Here is a 26,438-nt window from a genome sequence, read left to right on the forward strand (position 1 = left end):
GGACCAGACGGGTTAGCCTTCCCTGCCATCATCCATCCATGGGTCTTGGGCGCCCAACACCCTGTCGGTGGTTTGTCCCTCCTCGGACCACTGTTGGTAGGTATTCACCACGGCTGACCAGGAGCACCCCACAAGCCTTGACATTTTAGTGTTGCTCTGACAAAATCGCATGGCCATAACAATTTGGCCCTTGTCAAAGTCACTCAGGTCTTCTGCCTATTTCTCCTGCATTCAACATGTTGACTATGAGAACTGATTGTTTGCTTATCATCTAATATACCCAGACCTTGACACGTGGCCTTGTTAGGAGATGATCAATGTTATTTGCTTCACCTGAGTGGTCATAATGTTTTGGCTCAACAGTGTATTTTTGAAACCAATCACAGCTTTGAACACTCAATTCTATTAAAACCATGTAATTTTTGTGCCACATTACCAAATAAATTGCAAAACAATACTGTAATTGTTTTCAAAATGTTTCCTGAACATTCCCACAATCTGGCATTGGTCATGCAAACAAACAGTCCCACCCCAAACACACACAATAAGACACACAATTGGTTGAGCCAATGTTGCTGTGTCAGGCTGGTCTGCATGCTAAACCAAATAGAGCAATGTTTTGTTAGCACCTCAGAGACATTTTTTTTCAGGGAAAACAACCTACATGGCTTACTTAGAGGTGTATCTGCATATTACATAAGCAAGAATACAATAAAGAATTTTCTCATTGTGAAAATTATATACTTCAGTTTTAATGTCTTTTTTAATTTTATTCTATTATATATTGTTAATACATTAACGTATCAATTTTATTATATAAATTAATTATAGTAATACATTATATTCAAGTATTATTACAATATTTTTATATTGTATAATGTTATTATTAATGTATATTATTTTATATTATACATTTTAAGAATTTTATTACCATCACTGGCACATATTTTAGTCATATAATTTTTTCAATGTTTTTAGTATTATTAATATCTTATTAGTATTGATGCTTTGATAATATAATTTGTAAAGCAGTCATGCTATTAAAGTACATTTTACATTTATTCATCCTTTTATACTTTTATCTAAAGTGACAAAATGAGGAAGGAAACAACATAAGGGGTCTTAAGGAGACAATAACATGGAAAGTGCTGCATTACAAAGTTTCAATTGCATTAGAAAAGTACTAGCCAATACAGAGATTTGAGTGCAACAATAATTTATTTATTTATTTTTTATTATTAATTTTGTTTTTAGTGTATGTTCAAGTGCTCACAAAAAGTGTAATTTGCCATTTTTTGAAGAGTAAAAAGTATTTTTTGCAATTGTGATTTGAAATGTAAAAGTGAGAGTGAATGAGTGCAAAGTAAGTGAAAAGTTTCAGACTCCACTCTGTCGGGACATACCAGGCATGTAGACCATCCTGCAGTTGCAGTTCTCTACGATGTAGCGTGTCTCACACTCTATTCTGCAGGCAGACACACTGTACATCTGAAATAAGCCTGAATCCAGGGCCCTGGTCACACACTCGCCCCATGGAGGAGGGAGATATGTCAGCTACAGGAGGAGAAAGATTTGTGGTGCTTTAGACAGTTTAATGAGCACTTGATTGACATTCACATATGCATGGCAAGGAAAGGCAAGATCATTTACATCGCACATTTCATACACAATGGCAATTGTTATGCTTTGCATAAATAAATGTAAAAACCAATTAGGAACATGAAATAAGAATAAAAAGTAATAAAATAAATAAAAATAAATGGAAAAAAGAAACTAAATTGTTAACACCACCCGTATCAACCTTCTCTGATAAAACAGAGGTTAACCAAAAATTGCTAACACAAACATTATATTTTGTTAACCATCCCTTGTACAGCAGAGGATAACAAAATGAAATGCACTCAACCACATTGGGAATGGAGATATGTTATACAAAGGGAGTATGAGTCAGTTGAACTTTTCACAATATCAGTAGCCCAGAACACTTTCCTTTGCAAAAAAAAAAAAATAAGAAAAAAGTTTTTGTGATAAGCATTTGCCATTCAATTTATTTATTGTAAAATAAAAATTAAAAAGGGTTGGTTTACAAATAACTCAGGACTCCTTCGAGTTCTTTGTCTAAAGGATTTATAGGAACAAAACAAGGTTATTTTCCCTGGTGCTGCAACAGGTATCCTACTGGAGTGTGCCACAATATTTACTTGCAAACATCTCCACAACTCCTACCACATTCATACTCCAAAAACCCTCCCTAAACAAACAGCCTGAACTGGCCATCATCTCCATGAACCTGGCAACAGACAATAAAGGAGGGATGGAGGGAGGGAAAGAGGGAGTAATGGGTGTAAATGTCAAGAGAGAGAGAGAGAGAGAGAGAGAAATATTGAGTGGGATTAAGGATTTCAGAGAGAATAACAAACCAGAAGGAGAAACGTGGTACAAGAAATCCATGTGCAGAGGAGTAGAAGCCCATATGCCCCAAAACAACAGGTTGTCCTCATCCTCAGGACTCTAAGCATACAGTACCCATGGTTCCACACAGGTCAGCTTTTATTCAGTCTTAACAGGGGACATCACGGGTAATACAGTCTTATTGAAGGAGCCAAATATGAACAATGAGCTGACTTGGAGAGGATAAGAATGAACATTATTTCTGTCCAACTGCATCTGGAAACCACTAAGCATCACAGGCGCAGATTATATCTAGCTAATATCACATGGTTACTGATCAGAAAAAGATATGTGACAGGCAAATTCAATTTGGCTGTGGTGGTACACAGATAAAATCAAAGCTATTTTAGCATGGGGAGATTTTAAAAGGTCTGTATTCTTACCTCTGCTTGGTGAACCATAAAATAGCAGAAAGTAAGACTAGCTTCCAGAAATGACTAGGTATCAGAGGGGAAAAAACTGGCCTCCTGCAACAAATAACTTCTTTAAAACAAACTCAATGACAACTGCTTTAATTCACATAATTTTAAAAACTTGATTTGTGTTTCTCCAGATAATTTTTAGAAGTAGCAGCCTCTAGACTCTCTTTGAACTGCATGAGAAAAAAAGTGTTTAATTAGGCCTTGCTCAAAATATATTAAGTTAACCTATATTTCTGTGTGTGTATTACTATTAACTGTGCAGATACAAGATTGTGCCCTTAATTCCAGCATCAAATTTTAACAAATATAGCTCTAGAAATGTAAATACAAAAAAAAATTATAGAAATATTTAAGGGTTGCCGCCCGCAATTTTTCACAATAAAAATTTAAATGCTCACCATTTGCACATACTGTGGAATAATTGCAAAAAATACATTAATAATAGTCAAATTTTTTTCAGATATTCCCACTTACCAAAACAAAACAAAAAATATCAGATTATTCATAAATAATATTGAATGTGTTTATAATCTTATGATAAACAGAAAGTATATACAATTTGTGTTGTCCTAACTTTGTAAACATGTAATTCTATATCTGTTCAATCTACCCCACTTTGAAAAGTCTTATTTCATTCCAATCGATGACAGAAAGCACTAGAAAATCTCTCCATCACATTCCATCTTAATATTCAGATTTGAAATTTAGGTGGTGCTCTAAACACATTTTAGCCCTCAAAGATGATGTAAAGCAGTTCAATGGAAAGGAGGAGGCGAGAACCGGCTTGGCAATATAAACAATATTTTAATGAATAACTTAAACAAAAGACAAACACACACACACGACGGACATGTCTGTAAACGATCTCTCTCTCCCGCACCACCATCCACAATTTGCCTTTATCCCTCTCAGAGGCTAAATTAGCCTGATAAGGGACCGGGTGTGTATAATCACGACCTGGCCCCTCCCTCCGCCCTGTCACATTCCTCCCTCGTTCTCTCAGGCAGGGGAGCCCCCGGCATGACGTACACCCCCTCCCCTCTTTCTCTGGGGGAGGGCGTGCCCTAAGCCCCGTCTGCCGGCAGGTCATCCCCGTCTACCTGGATGAGGGAGGGGATAAGGGGAGGGAAACAGAAATATAAAAAATGGGGGGGTACTTCCTGTAACAGTGTAGTACCCCCCCCCAAAAAGGGAAAAGGCCAACGCGGATAGGCAGTGAGAGAGAGAGAGAAGAGAGAGATGAAAAAAAAAACACTTACGCGCCAGTTCTCCGATATGCCGTAGCTTGGCCACTCCTCCACCCTCTAACGGATGATAGCCGCACCTCTCCGGGTGGATCGGAGGCAGTCCTCCAGCCCCTGGTGGATGGAACACTCCACCGCGTTCTCGGGGAACAGAAGGGGTCTCCCCTGCCCCTTGCCCCCTGGCAACAGTTCTCCCGCTCCAGGCAGTCGGCAGCAAGCCCCTCCCCGCTCACAGTTGCTGGTCTCAGACCGCGCCGCATTTCAGCGGCCGGTAGGGGACTCCTCCGTCCCTGGCAGCGGCCCTGACCGCTCCAGGCGGTCAGTTAGAAGCCCCTTCTCCCCTCGCGGTCGGCGGCTGTTCCTCCGCTTCCAGGTGGCCGGGCTCCTCCATTGGGGTGGATGGAAGTGGCGAGAACTCTACTACGGCGTATCCCTCCTCCTTCCCGGATTTCGGCACCAGTGTAAAGCAGTTCAATGGAAAGGAGGAGGCGAGAACCGGCTTGGCAATATAAACAATATTTTAATGATTAACTTAAACAAAGGACAAACACACACACATGACGGACATGTCCGTAAATGATCTCTCTCTTGTCACACCACCATCCGCAATCAGCCTTTATCCCTCTCGGAGGCTTAATTAGCCTGATTATGGACCGGGTGTGTATAATCACGACCCGGCCCTGCCCTCCGCCCTATCACAGATGTTTTCGTCCATAGATATTCAGTCTAATCTTCAGTTCATGCACCACACTTGTTATTTTATTTAATATCTTGACCAGTGAGTGGACTATTAGCTCAATCTTAGTGTCATTAAAAAGCTTACATCCTCCCATTTGTGATGATATAATAAATTGTATCATCAGTAATCGAAGACACATTTTTGATTATTTGTTTTGCATGCTTTTCCTGCTGGATGGCATATTTTGTTCTGGATATCTAAGATATAACATTAGTTTGTTCAGCCAAGCAAGCTCACAGACAAGTAAAAACTTTCTTTTTTTTTTTTAGGTAAAAGCAGAAATAAAATTTTTAGCTATTTGGGGCTTACAGCAACAGTGATCGTGCATAAAAGAGACATTTGTATTTGATGACATACAGAAATCATATTTCACTTTGAAATTCTTTTGAAAATCTTTCAAATTGTGTATTAGGACAACACAGTAATAAGAATGAGAGCTTTCATTTGATTTATGACTTGTCCATTTAGGTGCTATGTGAAGGATGTTTATTTTCATATAAATATTTCTTCCCCATTACCTCTATGGGGTGGTAATTTTCCACACAAATTATTTGAGGCTTTATTTTGTTATTTTAAGTGACTTAAATGCAAAAATGATGGTTGTCTCTGAAAATTCCAGATTCTAAGCATATGATACCTCATATGCCTGACTTATGTATATGGAGACTTCAATATTTTAAGTGCTATATTGCTTTTGTCGCAATATAGCTCCCCTCTTTGGACCCACCGGCAGGTTGCATTTAAGGGGTCTTAGAACGAGATTATTACAAATCTGTATTTTAGACTGATCACAGTTGTTCAGCTGAAATGTCTAAAAAGTGGCAACAAAAGTGACTTGTTAGTTGCAAATTATGTTATACAATGAAGAGGAATGCCTATTTTATTAACTCTACCCCAACCCTAAACCTAACCGTCAGTGGAGTAAAAGTGCAATATTTGAGGGAAAATGCAACCTCTAAGTCACTAAGTCAGCACATCATTGATTATGTGAATGTGATAGCTTCCTGGTTTCCGTAGGATCAGAACCCGGTCAGTAGCGTCACAGGAAAAGGTGAACACATTTGAACTGATGCAAAGATTTCTGATGGGTGATGAAGCTTGTAAATCATTCGACAGAATGTTGTCAATTTCAGAGTGCCGGAACATTCGGTTGCAACATGTCCACTATCTGTATGATCACGTTGGATATTTGGTTTAACAGCACTGGGATGGTTAATTGTTTGTATAACTTCACTTATTTGTGTAAACAGCATTTAAAACCAACCTAGTCTCAGAATGAAAGTTTCTATAAAACAATTTTTGTTTTACTTGCCATTTTCTACATTTTGCGGCAGTTTCCTGGTGAAATGAACACAAGAGGCACTACAACAACTATTCATTTTATTCTCTTTCACACAAATCATGGGTACTATGGCTGTTTAGGAATTTAAAAACCCTTATTCTTCACTATATTACTTACACCATGCTATGTTAAGATATAAAACAAATTTTACTCTAACGCATCATTTGAAAATAATTTTAACATTTGTATTACAGACCCACCTACATTTACATACTTATTCCAACATGATTAGCTTCCGCCCTAGCTCACCTGATAGAGTCTTGGACTTTGGACTTCCCAGCAAGGGATGTTCAGAGTGAAAGTGATGCAAAAGTACCATAGAAGTGACACAAAATGACGTGGTTGCTTCAGTAAAGGTGCTTTTCGTGTTGAATTTGCTTTTAAAATACTATCGGTTGGGTTTAGGTATTGGTTTAGGGTAAGGGTGTCTATTTTTTTCCCTTCTCATTTATGTTTTAGGACACTATTGGTTAGATTAAGTCTAAAGTTTTAGGTTAGGGAGGTAAGTTTTACTCATTAAAACATCCATCTAATATTCAAATTAAAAACCTCATCTTAAAAACCTTTTACTTGCTTTTTGTGACCCCCACTGGACATTTCACTAGAAAACCGCAACCAAACATGTAATGAAGTATGTAATTTTGGTTTGCAAAAATGTTGCACATACATTTTATGAGATCAGGCTGCTTAAGAGAGGCAATTTTTTGCTTGTAGAGCAAAACTAGACAACATATCTGAGCACAGTGTTTCTAAAATGTAAGATACTCGACATGTTACTTGTCTTGAATTGAGGAACTGAGCTTATTTCAAACAGTTGGTTGAAAAAGCTTATGTTTTGATTCCTTTAATTATTCATTAATCATTCAAACTGTGAGATTTTACATCAGGGTTCTGTCCTTCATGACCTTCCCTTTCAGCCTGAATGTATATATGTATATGTGAGTGTGTCTGTGTGTGTGTGTGTGTGTGTGTGTGTGTGTGTGTGTGTGTAGTCCTGTTTGGAGCCTTATTAAGTCTAATTACTCTACTGTACATGTGAACACACTAGCTTGTTGTGATGGTGGAGAGCCGGCAGGACTGACTTGATACAACCTTCAGTCATTATTGCAGCTTTCATTAAACATGCATGAGCTCAGATCATCTTTCTTAGCTTCTGCAAACTCAGCATAAAGACTAACCACTAAAGATCCCTTACTCTGGAATACAAAGGTTGTGTCCCATATCAATGTCCTAGAAAGTAAGTCAAGTAGTTTTTATTGTCGTTCAACCATATACAGTTAGTACAGTACACAGCGAAATGAGACAACATTCCTCCAGGACAATGGTGCTACATAAAACAACAAAGGACAAACACAGAACCACATGACACTACACAGACTAAATCTACTTAATATTTCACATAATGTGTGCAAAATAGTATGGGACAGAACAATAAATTACTAAAAGGAACAGGACAATAGACACAGTAAGAGACAGTGCAGCGCCGACCAGTACACATTTGTAATGAATAGTGCAAATAAGATGACACTTTCTAAAAATGCCAAATGTAAACATAACATACTATGAAATAGTGTTCTATAGACATAGCAGTTATTGAGGTAGCAGCCTGGTAAAGTGACAATTAATGAAAGTGCAACTCTGGACATGTGCACAAGTTGGATGGTGTACAGGTGTGTGTGTGTGTGTGTGTGTGTGTGTGTGTGTGTGTGTATGTGTGAGCGTGTATTTATCACTTTGTGGGGACCAAATGTCCCCATAAGGATAGTAAAACCCGAAATTTTTGACCTTGTGGGGACATTTTGTCGGTCCCCATGAGGAAAACAGCTTATAAATCATACTAAATTATGTTTTTTGAAAATGTAAAAATGCAGAATGTTTTTTGTGAGGGTTAGGTTTAGGGGTAGGGTTAGGTTTAGGGGATAGAATATAAAGTTTGTACAGTATAAAAACCATTATGTCTATGGAAAGTCCCCATAAAACATGGAAACACAACATATGTGTGTGTGTGTGTGTGTGTGCGTGTGTGAGTGTGCGTGTGTGTGTGTGTGTGTGTGTGTCAGTCATGTCTCTGAGTATTGAGGAGTCTGATGGCTTGGGGGAAGAAGCTGTTACACAGTCTGGCCGTGAAGATCCGAATGCTTCGGTACCTCTTGCCAGATGGCAGGAGGGAGAAGAGTTTGTGTGAGGGGTGTGTGGGGTCATCCACAATGCTGGTTGCTTTGCGGATGCAGTGTTTTGTGTAAATGTCTTTGATGGATGGAAGAGAGACCCTGATGATCTTCTCAGATGTCCTCACTATCCTCTGCAGGGTTTTGTGGTCCGAAATGGTGCAAGTCCCAAACCAGGCAGTGATGCAGCTGCTCAGGATGCTCTCAATAGTCCCTCTATAGAATGTAGTGAGGATAGGGGGTGGGAGATTTGCTTTTCTCAGCCTTCAAAGAAAGTAAACGCTGCTGGGCTTTCTTGGTAAAAGAGCTGGTGTTGAGGGACCAGGTGAGGTTCTCTACCAGGTGAACACCAAGGAATTTGGTGCTCTTGACGATCTCCACAGAGGAGCCATCGATGTTCAGCGGAGAGTGGTCACTCTGTGCTCTCCTAAAGTCAACAACCATCTCTTTTGTTTTGTCCACATTCAGAGACAGGTTGTTGGCTCTACACCAGTCCGTTAGCCGCTGCACCTCCTCTCTCTATGCTGACTCGACGTTCTTGCTGATGAGACCCATCACGGTCGTGTCATCGGCGAACTTTATGATGTGATTCGAGCTGTGCATTGCTGCACAGTCGTGAGTCAGCAGAGTGAACAGCAGTGGACTGAGCACACAGCCCTGGGGGGGCCCCCCGTGCTCAGTGTGGTGGTCGGGGAGATGCTGTTCCCGATCCGGACTGACTGAGGTCTCCCAGTTAGGAAGTCCAGGATCTAGTTGCAGAGGGAGTTGTCCAGACCCAGTAGGTTGAATGGTTTGGATGATACGCGAACTGCAGTGGGTCTAGTGAGGGGGCAGCTGGGTTTTAATGTGCCTCATGACGAGCCACTCAAAGCAATTCATGATGATGTGTGTGAGTGCGACAGGACGGTAGTCGTTGAGGCAGGACTTTGAAGACTTCTTTGGCATGGGGACGATGCATGTTGAAGCGACAGCGCTGCTCAGAGAGATTTTGAAGATGTCGGTAAGAACATCTGCCAGCTGGTCTGCACATCCTCTGAGCACTCTGCCAGGAATGTTGTCTGGTCCAGCAGCCTTCCGTGGGTTGACTCTACATAGAGTTTTCCTCACATCAGCTGTGGTAAGACAGATCACCTGGTCGTTGGGAGGAGGGGTGGTCTTCCTCGCCACCACGTCATTCTGTGCCAAACAGAGCACAAAAGTCGTTCAGCGCATCTGGAAGGGAAGCATCTTTGTCACAGGCAACTGATGTTGTTCTGTAGTTGATGATGGCCTGGATACCCTTCCACATGCACCACGTGTCGCCGCTGTCCTGGAAGTGACTGTGGATTCTCTGCTTTGTCTCTCTGATGGCCCGGGATGGTATGGCCCTCGCTGTTCTTAGAGCCACGTTGTCGCCTGCTCTGAAGGCGGAGTCTCAGCAGCGCACACACCTCCGCAGTCATCCACGGCATCTGGTTGGGGCGTGTGGTGATGGTTTTGGAGAAAGTGACATCATCAATGCACTTGCTGATGTAGCAGATCACTGATGCTGTGTATTCCTCCAAGTTGGTAGAGTCGCCATATGTTGCAGCCTCCTTGAACATGTGCCAGTTAGTACACTCTAAACAGTCCTGAAGAGCAGAGATGGCTCCTGCTGGCCATATTTTCACCTTCTTCTGAAGCGGTTTTGTGAGCCTGACAAGCGGTCTGTATGCTGGGATTAACATAACAGAGATGTGGTCTGAGTAGCCGAGGTGGGGGTGGAACTCCACCCGGTATGCGCCTGGGCTGTTTGTATAAATAAGATCAAGCGTGTTCGCCCCTCTCGTTGCAAAGTCCACATACTGAATAGGGAGCACTGTCTTGAGATTCGCATGGTTGAAATCTCTGGGGACAATAAACAGTCCGTTAGGGTGAGCGTTCTGCAGTTCGCTAATAGTCCCATACAGTTCACAGAGCGCTTCCTTAGCATCAGCGCTGGGTGGAATGTAAACTCTTATTAACCCGTGGTAAATAAAAAGGTCTGCATCTAACAGTCACAAGCTCCACCAGCGATGAGCAGTAGCTAGAAACTAGCATAGAGTTCTTGCACCATTCCGTGTTGATGTAAACACAAAAGCCACCACCGCGAGTCTTACCACACAGAGCTGCATTTCGGTTGGCTCGAAACGAGGCGAGCCCGTCTAGCTGAATGGCGTAAAGTAAAATATGTGAAATTAAGTAAGCAGTTACATTTATGGAATACAAAGTTGTTCTCAGCACTTAATGTTTGTGGTAATACCAAACACTGAGTAAAGCTGAAATAACATAATACTTAGGGGTGAGTGTAACACTCTTTGTAAAACCCTAAAGGGTTATAAACCGAGCCTATCACATCCTCTGTGCTGAAATCATTGTAACTAGCAACAATGGCAGTTGAGAGTGAAGCTTTCTAAACCCACATTTTACCATCTCACTGAACAGTGCAGGTAGTAACATGCCTCTTTCTGAAAAATTCTCTGCAGTTTCTTAAAAATAAAAAAGCCTTTCTGTCTTTCCATGCCCAAAAGCAAAAAATAAATGAAATAAATAAACAATTTAATAAATGGAATTTGGTGTGTATGTGTGCATGTCATATAGGAACACACAGTGTCCACCATACTGTTTTAGGTAGAAGCTATGGTCTGTGTGTGTATGTATACTGTATATCAAATATATAACAGTCATTTATAGAGGGCTTGGATTCTGGAAAAAGTTCTGTCATTGAATGCTAGAAACACTCTATAAAAACTATTATATGACCTAATTTTGCATATTCACAGGCAGAGTGATGTATATGGGAGTTGACCTTACAGAAGCCCTTAAATGATGGAATGAGGGTTTAGATTGACAGGTGAGAGTGGAAAAATATCCCACAGGTTTTTTTTTTTAGGTCCTATAAGCCTAAAGTAAAGTTAATTAGCAGATACTAAATTTACAGGGTGCTCTACTGAGACCAGCAAAAGAGTGGAATGAAAGCAGTTCTAAGAAGAACACGTCATTCAGACTTCGGTGAGCTCAAGACTCCTTAACCAAAAAAATCCTATTGTGTCCGTATAGCCGCATTCGTATTGCATGGCCTCATTTTCCTTGTTTTTTCTCTTTCTCCTACTCACTGGGTCTATTGTAATGGCTTTCTTGCTACACTGCGTCAGTGAGTCATTACAGCCCCTGGCTATAGGACATCAGGGCTAATGATAATTAGTTGGAGATGCACCTTCCTGGTAAGAGGATATTTCATGAATCTGTGCTCTCTCGAAATCTACAAGGATTTTCTGCTCCTCTATTCTTTGTTTTTCATTTCGGTTTAAATATTAATTTCATAGCCACAGTGGTACACACTGTACCAAAATCTAATTTGGAATCTGGAAATAAGCAGAACATGTTAATATAATAAAAATTATAATACTATAAAACAAATTAAATAAATATCATGCAGTAAATTGAAAAATAAATATTTAAGATTCTGCACTATTTCTGGGTCACTAATCAAATAAGCAACTTTTTTTAACTGACCATGTTAACTTCTTTGTACAAAAGGTCAGTGTAATACTCTTTGGTTTGTTAATGGAGGAGTCAGGAGACAGCGAAGCAGCTTGAGGTCAGTTTTAATTTCTCTACTACTAAGACACTTGACAGTAACCGTCGAACACAGGTACATAACAGGAATCAATGGTAAATAATGTCCGCCTTCAGGTTTCGCTCTCTCCCTCTCTGGACACTTGGCGTTCCTTCTATGTCTCCCTCCGCATCACTATAATGAGGCACAGGTATTAGGGTTAATTATAAACCAGGTGACAAGCCTTACCACTCTCTCTCTCCCGCAGACCGAGACACGACCACACCCCCACGCCACAGTCAGGTTTCTTTGCTACTACTCTTTTTGGAAATCTGAAAATCATGTAAAATTTTTCATTTCACTATTCCCTAAAATTGCTATGCATAATTTTTAATGAAAAATGCAAAAAACTTTAGAGGCATTTTCAAAAGTGAACTCTTCTTTAATTTTGCCCTGTTCATTTAATTTTCCATAATTAATGCTGCCAGTCCTGTCTGCCTCTATGCCCTTGGAAATGTAATTTTCAGTGAAGTAATGTAGACATAAAAAAAACTAAAGATAAGGTAAGAGAGCATGAGACACTGACAGATAAATGTAGCTCTGAGAGGATTGTGGACGGCCTCCCCAACATGGACACTGAGCAGATAAGCAGTCACCGCCCTCACACTCTCAAATAACACCAGGGGCACCTGTGGGCGCAGGATACAAACGCTGTGACAGAAACACCATTACTATTTCACCACAGCTGGATATATATATCATCTATAAAAGCTAAAACACATATTAGAGGGTTGCCATGACAAGGCAGATGCATTTAAGTCAAACAATGATGAGCAAGGCTGCTTATTATCATCATTAAAGTGGATCTGTGCTAATAATATCTTTATATTTTCATGCTGTTACAACACTGGGCTATAGAAAACTGAATAAAATCAACACCATTCAGTGCTTGACAAACATGTTCATAAATGTAATTATACAGCACAAATATTGAGGGCTGGGGTTACTAGCGCACTATAATTAGCTTGTATTTCAGTTTAACAGCTACATAAACATAACAATTAGCATAATTAAAGAAAAGCAGTAATCATCCAAAAGTATAATTAACAACAAGAGAGTGAATTTAAATAAATAAATAATCATAGTAACCTGAAAAACACCAGTGGCACAACATGCTAATCATGCTAATGTTCTTTTTTCATGGCATATTCCACAAAAAGTATACAAAATAGGGCCCGGAACTCTTAAAAAAGGAATAAATGAAATCCAACAAGCTGTCAGTGAAAAGAGGCGTTTAAACTTCAGATATTGTTGATCATCAACCACAACAGGTGCTAAATATTATTATTAAAATATAATAATACTATACTAAACAGTGTTACATTATTATTTATAGTACTACTGCAGTAAATATAGTATTTAGTTTTCATGCAATATTTATGAACACTGTTCCCTAAATTTAGGACATGTCTAAACAACATGTCACGTGATGTTACCATGAGTACTTGGTTTTATTTTGCTGCATCTTTCTACATGGATAAGTTCAATTGAACACCACTTAAAGACAGACTTCCAACTTGGAAACTCCTGCAAAAAACTAGAACTCCAATTTTGCCAAGCTGCTGATGTATGACATGCAAACATGTCGGAATATGCAGGGGGATTTACAAGTTAATGATAAACATCACTTTTATTCAGATGAATTGTATTCATGAGTCAAAGTTCCTACATTACATTGTAATGACAATTAAGCAAATGTTTGCAGACACAACTGTATAAATTACACTTGCTACAGATAACTGTACACCTGCAGAACAAATGCTTGCATTGCATAGCATTGGCTTCGAACACAGCTCATCTAAATAAAATCTATTTAAAAAGAAGGGGGTAAACAGAGACATAATATTTTTTTAAATAATAATTCAATATAATGGTTTTGGTCCTTAAAATGAGTTAATCATTAATAAAACATTTATATACTATAACGAAGTGATTATTTGCACTAGGTGCTTTTTGCACCCCAGTAGTGGAGACAATGCAAAACCCGATGATTTTGATATAATCATGATCCAGCATGCAAATTTTCACAGAGCATCTAAAATGCTTTTATGAAAGAAAACCTGTCCTTTTGTGTAATGAGTTAACAAAGTTAATGTCACAAATTTGCTTATTTGCTGACTGATCATGAAATTGTGTGGAATCTTAAATATTTCTTATATGATGTCACTGTAATCATTTAATCACTAGCACGCAAGCAACAGCGAGATAGGAGCAGGCCATTTTATTTATATGACGTTTTCGCACCTGCATTCCAATCTACATCTTGATGTAACCCAATCCTTTCTCATGATCACGCAGCGTGTTTTCATCAGCTGAAAGGGAAGCTAAAAAGTATTAAAGTGTGATGAGATTCACGCTGCACGTGCATGCCGAACAACTACTTAGCCCTTTTTGGTGAATCACACTTACAAAATCCTAAAACTTTATTTTCATGTTTAATTTATATTTTGAATAGACTCAGATTTTTGAACCCCACCACGTGGGTTTATGTTTTCACTTTTAATCATGTAATGTAATTTTGAGTGTGACCACGGTTTAAGGTATGTGTACCTGTATGCTGGGTAGGAAATATCAAGGATTAATAACGTTTTTTTCCTTAGTACATCACATGTTGTTCTGAAATAAAACAGAAACACGGAATGTAGTCTTAACAGAAAGTGATGTGCTAATGTGCAAATGGCTTGCACGTGCTGCACGAGTCTGTTGGGTATAGTGCAGTCTTGTCACATTTTAACTTTTTGTTTAGTCTCCCATTCAGCTCATAAAAAAAAAGTGCCAGTGATTACCCCTCCGTGTGCCAATGCTGGCAAGCGTGCCATAGGTTGCTGACCCCTGGCATAGGGAGTAAAGTAGGTGTGGATGAGTTTTTTTCAAGCAGACACCCCAGGTTCGATTCCCCCTTGTCTCCACTCTTAATATTTCCTTTCCCCTTCTGTCACTCACTCGACATTGTGTCCAGTGAAGAGACACAAGGGGTCTTCCTGGGATGCCAAACGTACCTCCAGGTCAATGTCAAGTTGGCATACAGAATTTGCATGCCGCCCCGCACATACGGGTAATTAGGAAAGCGGGGCAGCGAGTGCCAGTCAGAATTTTTCCTTCTTCCCACGGGATTGAGGATGACCCAGCTGGCGATGAAGGCGATTTGGGGATGATGACGGGCTCAGTTTCACCGGGTAAATCCCCACGAACCACCCGCCACCTGGCATGCTTGCTTGCTTCCGTCCGAGCTCGGGATGAGAGTGGCTCGCCTCACGGCCAGCCGGCAATCTACCTTGAGCCCCCGGAATTGGATGACGATATCGCCACTGCATCGGAGAGCATCACAGCGGCATCTGATGCTGATGACTTGTCTGGGTTGCCACCTTCGGGTCTGCTCGCCAAGTCCGAGGCTGACGCGCAGATGTCTGCTATGCTTTCCCGGGAACGCCGCCGCCTGGCGGGACCACCTGGCCAGCACTGACGAGTTCTGAAGACGCCTCTATAGGACCTCTTCCTCAGTCTCTAACCAACCCCCTGCCAGGTGCGCGGAGCAAGGTAAGTGCATTGAGTCTTTTCTCAGCACCCAAGCCTCCGGACGCTCTTCTGCCTCCCGACGCGCTATTACCTGCTCCCCCCGCCGCGAAGCCCCGCACGGTATGTCAAAAGCAATCGTCCCATTAGTTCCCCTCGCGCGGAGTTTGGATGCGTGGCTTTCACTTCCCAATCCATCGCACTGGCTGGCCAGGACCATCCGACTCGGCTGCGCGATTCGGTTCAGCGCCTTACGAGCAGAGATCACGACCCTGCTCCTCATGGAGTTAGACTCAGTCTCAATGACAGCGTGTCTCACCAACGAGCGCGCTCAGTCAGTGCTCAGGTACCTCGCTCTCTTTGAACCCGGCACAGCGGTTCCTCTAAAACAATTCCAGAGGCTCCTGGGGCATATTGCATCCTTAGCCACGGCAGCGCCGCTCGGCTTTCAACCCTTGGACAGACCTCTGCTTTCTGCGGACTGGAGTCCCTTTGCAGCAGGTGTCCAGACGTGTTGTTTGCACACTGTTGCTCCAAAATATATTTATATCTCATCACAAACATAACATTTTGAATGTAATGCTCTGTTATTTTAGTTGACTACCTGTAATAAATGAAATTCAGATTTGTGTGCTTCACATGATCTACATTCATTAATTCACATGTATTAATCTAGCAGACACTTCAAGTAAATTTTCAGTGTCACTGAATGTTGAAATTAGGTAAAATGAAGGGTGTTTAAGTAAGGGCTTTTCTGAATTTTTTAATCTGACAGATGTTTTCTTTTAAAGACATGCCAATCCAGCAAAGGTTAAAGCACTTTTGTTGAAAGTGTAAAATAAACACTGTTTTTAAGGTGTTTAAACATCAGTGATAGCCATAGAAGGAGATGTTAAATCAATGAGGTCAAAGCTCACTCACTCTTTGCTCCTGGGTAGCAACAAAGGTTTGAAACCCTGGGGCGACTCCAAAACCCAGCTCATGCACAAAGGGAGGCTCCGTCTGACTGTGGATCTGCACCCGCACTCCTGCTTCAAATGCTGTCTCTTCTAAGTCAGAGAAACAGAGAGATAGAAAGAATAGTTTTGTGATGAATTTAAGAATACTATGAATATCTAACGAGAAGTTAAACAGGAGCTCAAGGATCCAGATTTTAAATAAGACATCAAGAAGTGAGACCACACAGTACCAAAATTGTTTATCATGCATAAGTAAACATAAAATGTCTTTAAAGTCAAACATTGAAATGTAGGGCTAAATAAACTAATGAATATCACAGTGTTCTGTGGTTAATTGGAAAAAGATTTAATATAATCATAAATATATTTACTTTATACTTTCCCTCAGAGAACTTCCAAGAAATTGGTTAGTCATCATTTAATTTAAATATGTACACTGGCGGCCAAAAGTTTGCAATAATGTGCCGATTTTGCTCTTATGGAAAGAAATTGGTACCTTTATTCACTAAAGTGGCATTCAACCGATCACAATATATAGGGCATTAATAATGTGAAAATATACCATTACAATCTGAAACTACTTCAAAGAGTTCTCATTAAGAAATCCTCCATTTGCAGCAATGTCAGCTTTGCAGATCCTTGGCATTCTAGCTGTCAGTTTGTCAAGATACTCAAGTGAAATTTCACTCCACACTTCCTGTAGCACTTGCCATAGATGTGGCTGTCTTGTCGGGCACTTCTCATGCACCTCACAATCTAGCTGATCCCACAAATGCTCAATGAGGTTAAGGTCCATAACACTCTTTTCCAATTATCTGTTGTCCAATGTCTGTGTTTCATTGCCCACTCTAAACTTTCTTTTTGTTTTTCTGTTTCAAAAGTGGCTTTTTCTTTGCAATTCTTCCCATAAGGCCTGCACCTCTGAGTCTTCTCTTTAAATGAAGCTGGGGTTGAGCAGGTAGAATTCAATGAAACTGTCAACTGAGGACATGTGAGGCATCTATATTTCAAACTAGAGACTCTGATTTACTTATCCTCTTGTTCAGTTGTACAACTGGTCCTCCCACATCTCTTTCTGTCCTTGTTAGAGCCAGTTGTCATTTGTCTTTTATAAACTGTAGTATACACCTTTGAAAGAAATATTCAGTTTTTTTTTTTGGCAATTTCAAGCAATGTATAGCCATCATTCCTCAAAACAATGATTGGCTGATGAGTTTCTATAGAAAGCTGTTTCTTTTTTTGCCATTTTTGACCTAATATTGACCTTAAGACATGCCAGTCTATTGCATACTGTGGCAACTCAAAAACAAACACAAACACAATGTTAAGCTTCATTTAACTAAGCAAATAGCTTTCAACTGTGTTTGATATAATGGCAAGTGATTTTCTAGTACCAAATTAGCAATGTAGCATGATTACACATGGATAAGGTGTTGGAGTGATGTCAGCTGGAAATGGGGCCTGTCTAGATTTGATCAAAAATGCCTTTTATTTTTTCAAATAGTGATGGTGCTGTTTTTTATATCAGTAATGTCCTGACTATACTTTGTGATCAATTGAATGCCACTTTGGTGAATAACAGTACCAAGTTCTTTCCATAAGAGCCAAATCTGTACATTATTCCAAACTTCTGGCCACCAGTTTAACTGTTCAGTTTTTGCAGATACAGTTAATTAGACACATTTTCACAGGTCTAAATCTTTTATATAAGTATATGTATACATGGCATAAAATCAGTCGACATGCTGTTCTTAAAAGTTGGACAAAATATTATGCCGTTTTCCACTTAATTGGCAAGATAAACTTAAGTGTACATTGCCAATGCATTTTAGACACTAGCCATACAGATATAAAACAAATTGAATGCTGAAGCTTATTTTGCTAAAGTTTAAAATCTTAAAACTATTATTTTCTCTGGCTGCCATTCAATCTCTATCGCACACACGATGGGTCTCTCAAACGCGGTTTCGCTTTGACACTGGTTCCGATGACAGTGAGATCCGGGTGATGCGAAGAGATGCGGCAGCTTGGCCATATCTATCCCACACCTGGCTCACCACTTGCGGGTGAAGTCTCCATTCTCTGTAGCGTTTATCCACTCCGTGTTTATTATGACTGTAATGAATAAGTGTGCACTGCTCCAGACAATCAGTTTCTGTGCTAGGATGTGCAGTCGAATCGAGCATGTACCTCCTGTATATGTATATATGCCAATTTTAGGCACAGGAAGTTTAAGAAAACATTCTTTCACCAGTAAATAGGAGCTGTACCTGTATGATACTTTTATTATAGTTACCTAGGAGCATTCTCAAGATAGCTGCTTTAAACACAAGCCAAAAAAACTAAATGTAAGGAACCAATGTGCTGGTCACCATGTGCAAAACAAGATATAGTCAAACATTAGCCGTGTCTAAACATAAAACATACATTCGACACAATCTCATAGTTTCTTATAAAGGCTGAAAAAACATCACGTACAGGAAACATGAGTTGTACCACAACACATTTTTAATAGTCGTATTGTAAAGCCCATTAGTCGAGTTGAAATGTACTTGTCGTGATGTCATAAGTGGATGATTCAGCAATATTCACCAGGATAGTGCTACCTGATTGGTCAGAGAAACTATAACCCAAATCCTAAACCTAACCCTAACAAATCAGGTGGAGCTTTTCTCATTAATAAGATAAATAAATAATTTTCCATCCCACCCGCTTTATTTCCTAAAGATACATTTAGTAAATTATGTGGAAAGCAACTAGTCGACTTCAGACTATAGTCGACTAGGCTATGCAACCCCTTTTAGGAAACAGAGTTTGGAAATCAGATGTACAGCATATCCTGTGTCTTTCAAATGCATTGCTATATGGCTCACAGGACAGGAGAGCACAACCACAAAGACCCCCCACCTTCCACTCAATCTCCAGGGGCTAGAGCATTGATGGAAACACAAGGTGAAAGCTGCTCAAAGCAGCCACTCACACACTGGGAGCAGTCAGTATTTTCAGTGCTGTGTGTGTGTGTGTGTGTGTGTGTGTGTGTGTGTGTGTGTGTGTGTGTGTGTGTGTGTGTGTGTGTGTGTGTGTGTGTGCATGTTTTTGTGTCTCAAATCAAATGTACAAAAGTGTAGCCTGTCATATATGATGGGTATTAGTTTCCTCTAGCATATAAAAGCTCAAGATCTTTGAGTGAGACAAGTGGACCTAATTTAAGAGAGAAAGAAAGAAAGAAAAAAGAAAGAAAAAAGAAAGAAAGAAAGATAATAAACTGATAAAATTGATGTACTTACATAGTAATAAATATGTACAGCTAACAACATGTAATAAATGCAAAGTTGCTTGCAGTTACACATTGTTCATTATAGTAATGTGTCATGTGTTATGTATTTGTAATATTAAATTTATTAGAAATTTATTTAGGACAATTGTTTTACATTTTCTGTTTGTGGAGGTGTATACAAAATGCAACTTTAATTTAATTTAATTGATCAATTGTCACACATTATACATACATTTCTGCATATATACAGTGTAATTATTTTTTTCACATATCCCAGCTAAGCTGGGGTCAGAGTGCAGGGTCATCCATGATACGGCACCCCTGGAGCAGATAGGGTCAAGGGCCTTGCTCAAGGGCCCAACAGTGGTGTCTTGGCAGTGGTGGGGCTTGAACCTCAAACCTTTTGGTCAGTAACCCACTGCACTAATGTTCTAGAGTTTATTTGTTTTCCTCCATGTCTGAGGTCTGTCACATGTCCTCTAACTTTGAATATTTGTTAATCTGAGCAGTTTTTGGCTTATACTCAGTGCTCATTGTGAAAACCTCTGTAACTATAAATCTACCAACTACATTGAAAAAAGCAGTATGAGCATGAATTTACAGGACCACCTCTACAAACCTACGGTATGCCATCACATACATAGGTGTATTAACAAACCCGGTTAAATCATTTTTTGCACCTCCTTTACTTGCTGATTCATAAACACAATTCTGACCTGTTAAATCTATGCTGTGGTGTTTTACAGTCATAGACAGGGACACTGAGGACAAATATAAGTCTTATTAAACCTACAAGAGAAGTGCAAAGTCCTGGGATTTGTCCGAAAGTCAAAGGTGATTGATAACTGACCATAGTCCTGATCCAGACACTGGATTGGTTTCATCTGGACAGAGAATCATTTCTCATGAATTGATTCAATTTTAATGATGTTTTATGTTGCAAAGGCGACTCAGGAGCTTAATATGACGTACCTGTAAAATGTATACAATACGATGGCAAGGCTGTCTACACAGATATTTTAATGCCACTCAGAGGCTGCAAATAAGCAAACAAGAGTGGACAAAGCAGAAATATAGAAGAGATTATTATGACAATTTAGGATTTATTATTTCTTACTTTAACAAGGTATTGTGGTTGCACACCTGAAAATGTATAGTTAATACTAGACCATATTTCATCTCAGCCCCACTAAAAATCTGCAATGAACAGTGAGCACATAAGTTAGCGATCGGCACTTTATCAGGCATCTGCACTCCGCTTTCAATTCCAGTGAAATTACACAATAAAATGTGTTATTAATGTACGTACCCTGACAAAAAGTTGCAGTTTCCTTTTTTTTTAATCCACAACTTCTCTCACTGAAAGCAAGAAACATTCCTCGAGACAACAGCATTTCATTATGTGAATTAAGCCCGTAAGGTTGAAACCGCCCCTGCAATGACTGCTCCTATAATTAATGGATACCCAATAATTGCTCCTTCAATTAATATTCCTGGAATGCTCATTGCTTATTTCACTTCATAGCCATAAAACATACTGGCTCCTGAAACAGGGTAAGTTATGGATTTTTGACCTTTACTATGATGGAAATTTACATACTGCACCTCTTGAAACTTTAATTTAATACAGCTGTGTAAATGAATTCACATTGCAGATTTATAATTTTATGTGTGTTTAGACCAAAGATAAATCAGTTTCCCAGGTATATGCCCTTAGCAGACAGATGAGAAGGACTCTCATTAACTCAAAACCTCACTGTTGCATTTGAAGTCTGTCTCTTTGCCTCTTTTCTATTCCATCTGACACTTTAGATATTGCAGATGAAAGACAGATCATTATGAGGGATAAGGTGGAGAGAGAAAGAGAGAGGGGGAGTCAACTACACCTATTTGGAGAGTCTATTCTTCATCCTCTAATAAAGCGTTCTTTTTTGACTCACTGGAGTTCTGTATTTCATTTATGAAAAATAATTTTTCCTTTACCTCTTCCGACAAGACAAATAGTAAACAAATAGTAAAAAATTATATACTTTAGTTCCCAGATCCTTATTTGCAGTGATTAATACAGTTGCACATGAATAAACGACTGTTGGTTAAAAATTACTCTTGACTCCAAGTGTGTTTTGGCTCCTAAGCTCAGCACAGCACTCTGGAAGTAATTAAAGTTTTAAACAGAAAAATCAATCAAATATTTGCCATGGGAAATTCAATATCTGTACAGATTGAGGCTGTTGATTCCAGACTTTGTGATCAGCCACCAAAACCTGCCTGCATTTTCACAGCTACAAAGTGGAAAAACAACACATGCTGAGCAGAATGTATAAATATGCGGCTTTGATCAGGAACCGAGATGAGAGTGCAGGCATGAAGGACAGAGAGAGAGAGAAAGAGGTTTCCTTCTTAGTGGCAAACCCCTATGGCAGACCATCTATATTAAAGGGATATTTCACCAAAAAATTGAAATTCTGTCATCATTCTGTTGTGTTCTAACTCACTCTCATGTGTTCTAAACCCCTATGATTTTCTTTCTTCCGTGGAACAAAAGCAGTTTGAAGCATTGTGCGGTCACATGTGGGCATTTAGTCATAGAGTCATTATACTATGGCTTCGGAATGCATCATGCTATCTGAATTTAGAGTCGAACCTATCCATTTTATAAATTGTATTCCTGCATTAAAAAAAAAAAGAAAAAAGAAAAAAAAAAACTCTCCCAAACTGGATTGAAAAGACTCACAAATAGACAAAGAACACATAAACAAGAGTGCACAGAAAAGAAAGAAACCAACACGGACACAAACATGGAAAGGCCAGTCTTTTGATAGGCTGGAACATTTTAAAGCACTGTGTTCTCTGAATCATTAACATCACCTCTGAAAAACAAAAAATAAAGATAGTCCCGAGATGTGCAGGCAATTAAGCCATCATTAGAAAAATGTCAACCTGTTCCTCTTCTGAAGAAGACAAACTATTTTAGAATACAAGATTATCACATGAGATAATGTAAGTAAATTTAGTCAATATGAAGGGTCTAATTTAAAAGAATTTCACAAAACTGAAGAGAGGAATTGAAATGAGATAAGGGAATGAGAGAGGAAAAATGAGGGGCATCAAATATAGATTTCATCAAACAAGTGGTGATATGAACTAGATCAAATGCTGAGCTTCATATTGCATTAAAAAACAATCAACACTCATAAATATGCACATTCAAAAACAGTATCGTGCTTTACATAATGTACTGTTAATCTTAACATTTCTTCTTTCAAAGAGAATAAGTTCTTCATCACTCACCATACATACATAAAAGTCAGAAAATGGCAGACAGAATGACACATTTTCTACACATTTATTCTGTGAAGCTCAAGAATATCTCTCTTATGTATACAATTTTAAAAAGATGATGGCAAGTTTATCATATGCTCTTGCTCTCACCGAGATGTGTCATCTTCTTTGTGCTTTGTGCCAAGATTTTTCAAGGTGACATAGCACATTTATTACGTTACATATGCATGGGCACACTTGCACTTTGCGTCTTCCATTTCCATTTTTCCCATCTCTTTCCCCATGGCTCTCTCAAAAAAAGTTAAAGCTCTACTTAGATTGTATGTGTTTCTCTACTTAGGTGGAGAGACAAACGTTTCTGCTCTAGATGATACAGACTCAGCAAAACAACGCTGTCTTGCCTTCCACCTCCTACTTCTGAGCAGAACTGGACAAATCCCAGCCATAGAATTATTCAAATCAGAGGTTTTCAACTGGTTTTGGTTCAGAGCTTTACTTTGTATGTTAAGTGGTAAAAACACAGTACCAACATTATTTCTTGCACTAAAGTAAACAAAAATGTCCTTAAGATTGTCCTGAACTTAAAGGGGTCATATAATGCCATTTTTGTACAAGTTAATATGAATCTTTAGGGTCTAAATGAAAACTTTGTAATATACTTTTATTAAAAATTCTCATTAGTATTTTAAGAAAACACTAATTTTACCTGCTCAAAAACAGCTGTTTTCAGCACGCCGTTTCAGAGCATATGACTTTAAATGATAATGAGCTTTGGTCACCCCGCCCCTCCGTTCTGGCGTTATTATCCGTATAACTGTTTTTTTTTTTACATTACTTCTTAATCAGTAACATACAAGTAAACCAGGTGTAACTTAGTGTTACCATGTTAACTGTAACACCTGCGTACACAGTTTTTAATAACACAATAACCATAACGCGTTGTTAATAATAAACGTGGGATTATGAATTATATTGAGAACGTCGTAACGTTATGGAAAACATGCTGTAATGTACCCTGAGTGTAAACATTAGCCACATTCATTGTGAAACGTGCAAGCGATTTGCAAAGATGAATATAAAGGTTAATAAAAGGTTACACTTACTTCTTCTGGAGGTGCAGAGGGAATATAAATAGTTGGTACCGAATCTTTTTTCAGCAGCAGCTTCTTAGCAAAACCAGCTTTATACTGACCCTCGTTTATAAAGCAGTCTGGTGAAAAATTATTCGCGCAAACATGAACGCATTGACGTTGCTCGTGGGGAATATTCCCATCGTAAACAAAACTCAGCCACTGCGTCTTCAGCGGTTCAGATTTAGGAACATCAAAATGACTGCTGTGTTCGTTATTACACTGAAGAACAGAAAACCACAATTAAATCGCTTAGGCGCCATTCTGCTCCAGTGTATCAACAATGATGACGGACTATGATTGACAGCTCGCTCACGAGCGAGGGCGGGTCTGTGTTGAAACACTGCTGTCAATCAACAATCCTGGGAGGGGCGTCCGACCGTGTGACGTCACATGGTCGAACGGCTCGATTTGAGGCAGGGGAAAATATTGTTAATACTGATGGGGAAGTTTCACATTCATAAAATGAAATGGTCTGACTCCAAACCTAACTTTTCTTGCTTTAAAAATGATTTTAAGCTTTATTGTTCTCTTTTGCGTAAGTGCACAAGTAAAAAGGCAATTAGAGCTTATAGCATTGTAAGCAGGATATATAATGTAACACCCCTTTTCTGTTTGTAATACTTTTTTCTTGTCCTCTGGCACTGTTCTTTTTTTTTATTTTACTTTATTTACTTGGTTTTTTTGTTTCATTTTGAAGGATTATGTCTCATTGTATTGTTCTGGTTCGTGGCATTAATAAAAAAAAAAAAAAAAAAAAAGGCAGGGGAAAATATATAAGGAGATTAAAACAAAAACACTGGATGGATTTTTATCATAATAGGATGGTTGTGTACAGGCACAGCCAACACACATTTCAGTACAATCAACTTGAAAAAGTGCATGTACCATTATATGACCCCTTTAATAGGCTTAAAACATTATTTACATGACACAGGCTAAATAGACAATGTTCATCATCATTGAAACTGAACCCATATTTACAGTAAAGCATTTTAAAGCTTTTTTATTTGTGTTACTTTACATAGTGGGATTTGCCCGAAGCAGAATACCTCGTATGTATTTTTCAAATGAAAACTATAAATGGAATAGAGTTTCATTTAAAATTGGCTTTTTATTTAGTTTTAAAGCACTTCCGGTTATATCCTAATACAGATACAGATACTTTTGCCTTTACAACAGGTACCGACACATATACTTATAACTGCTTCGCTGCACACCCCTACATCCTTTTTTTGAGGGAATGTTGGCATTTGCCTAATTTGGCAAGCTTCTACCAAGTGACAGATACATTTGCAGCAGAGTTTGATGAACAGCCTTTGACGTCAAGAACAAAAGATATGGGGAGCTTTTACTCCACCCTTTTTTAAAGTTAATAAGCCTATTTATTTTGCTGTCCTAACTTGATTATATGGTTAGTTTTCTTTTTATATATATATTTTTTATTTGCATTAAGCATTGTTTTCCCTGCCTTAATTATACTCAAATGACTGATCAATTGCCAGTTTGTCAGGTTATGTCAAGTCAGGCCTAGTCATTTGTATTTGTATAGCTCTTTTCACAGCACACATCATTTCAAAGCAGTTTTACAGCAAATTATGCATTAACAGATACATTATAAATTAAAAAGGCGACTGTGGCAAGTTAACAAAACTCCATATGATGTTAGTTTATGGAGAAAAATAAACCAGGCTCAGGGGAAGCCAGTTCCCCTCCCCTCTTTTTAGCATGAATATAATGCATTTTACATTACATTTACATTTATGCATTTGGAAGATGCTTTTATCCAAAATGACTTACAGAGCCCTTATTACAGGGACAATCCCCCCAGAGCAACCTGGAGTTAAGTGCCTTGCTCAAGGACACAATGGTGGTGGCTGTGGGGCTTGAACCAGCATCCTTCTGATTACCAGATTACCATTTATGTGCTTAGACCACTACACCACCACCACTCTCATGCAAATATTAGTAAGCTATGTTTAGAACAAGACTTGATTTATGTGAGTTAACTAAGCATATGCTGGTGGGCAATGTTGAAAACTAAAGGATTTTGTATGAAATGTAAGATTAATGATAATGTGACTTTAAAGTCCATCATGAATTGACTGGGGAAGTGCACGTCACACTAAACACTGATTCACGTTAGAATTTGGGCAATAAAACAGATTATAGATCAGATTTACATAACAAATGATTTAAGAAAGCTAACATGTTTGATTATTGTCCATATCCTTCATTGCTGTGAGATGGTGAGATGCCTCATCTAAAGGATTTATCAGCCTCAGGGCAGTGATA

At 39.0% G+C, this 26,438-nt stretch overlaps 1 protein-coding gene across 4 annotated transcripts in view; it reads right to left on the bottom strand.

Moving 5' to 3' along the window:
• Positions 1 to 26,438, bottom strand: part of asic2 (acid-sensing (proton-gated) ion channel 2) — a 593,044-nt gene that overhangs the window by 33,914 nt on the left and 532,692 nt on the right. For all 4 annotated transcript variants that reach the window (XM_052138645.1, XM_052138644.1, XM_052138643.1 and 1 more), the window contains 2 exons: positions 16,417 to 16,544; positions 1,404 to 1,554 (listed from right to left, as the gene is read on the bottom strand). In XM_052138645.1, coding sequence (XP_051994605.1) covers positions 1,404 to 1,554; positions 16,417 to 16,544 — 279 coding nt within the window. The remainder of the gene's footprint in view (positions 1 to 1,403; positions 1,555 to 16,416; positions 16,545 to 26,438) is intronic.

The sequence above is a fragment of the Xyrauchen texanus genome, chromosome 12, assembly GCF_025860055.1.
Source record: "Xyrauchen texanus isolate HMW12.3.18 chromosome 12, RBS_HiC_50CHRs, whole genome shotgun sequence".
Lineage (NCBI taxonomy): Eukaryota > Metazoa > Chordata > Actinopteri > Cypriniformes > Catostomidae > Xyrauchen > Xyrauchen texanus.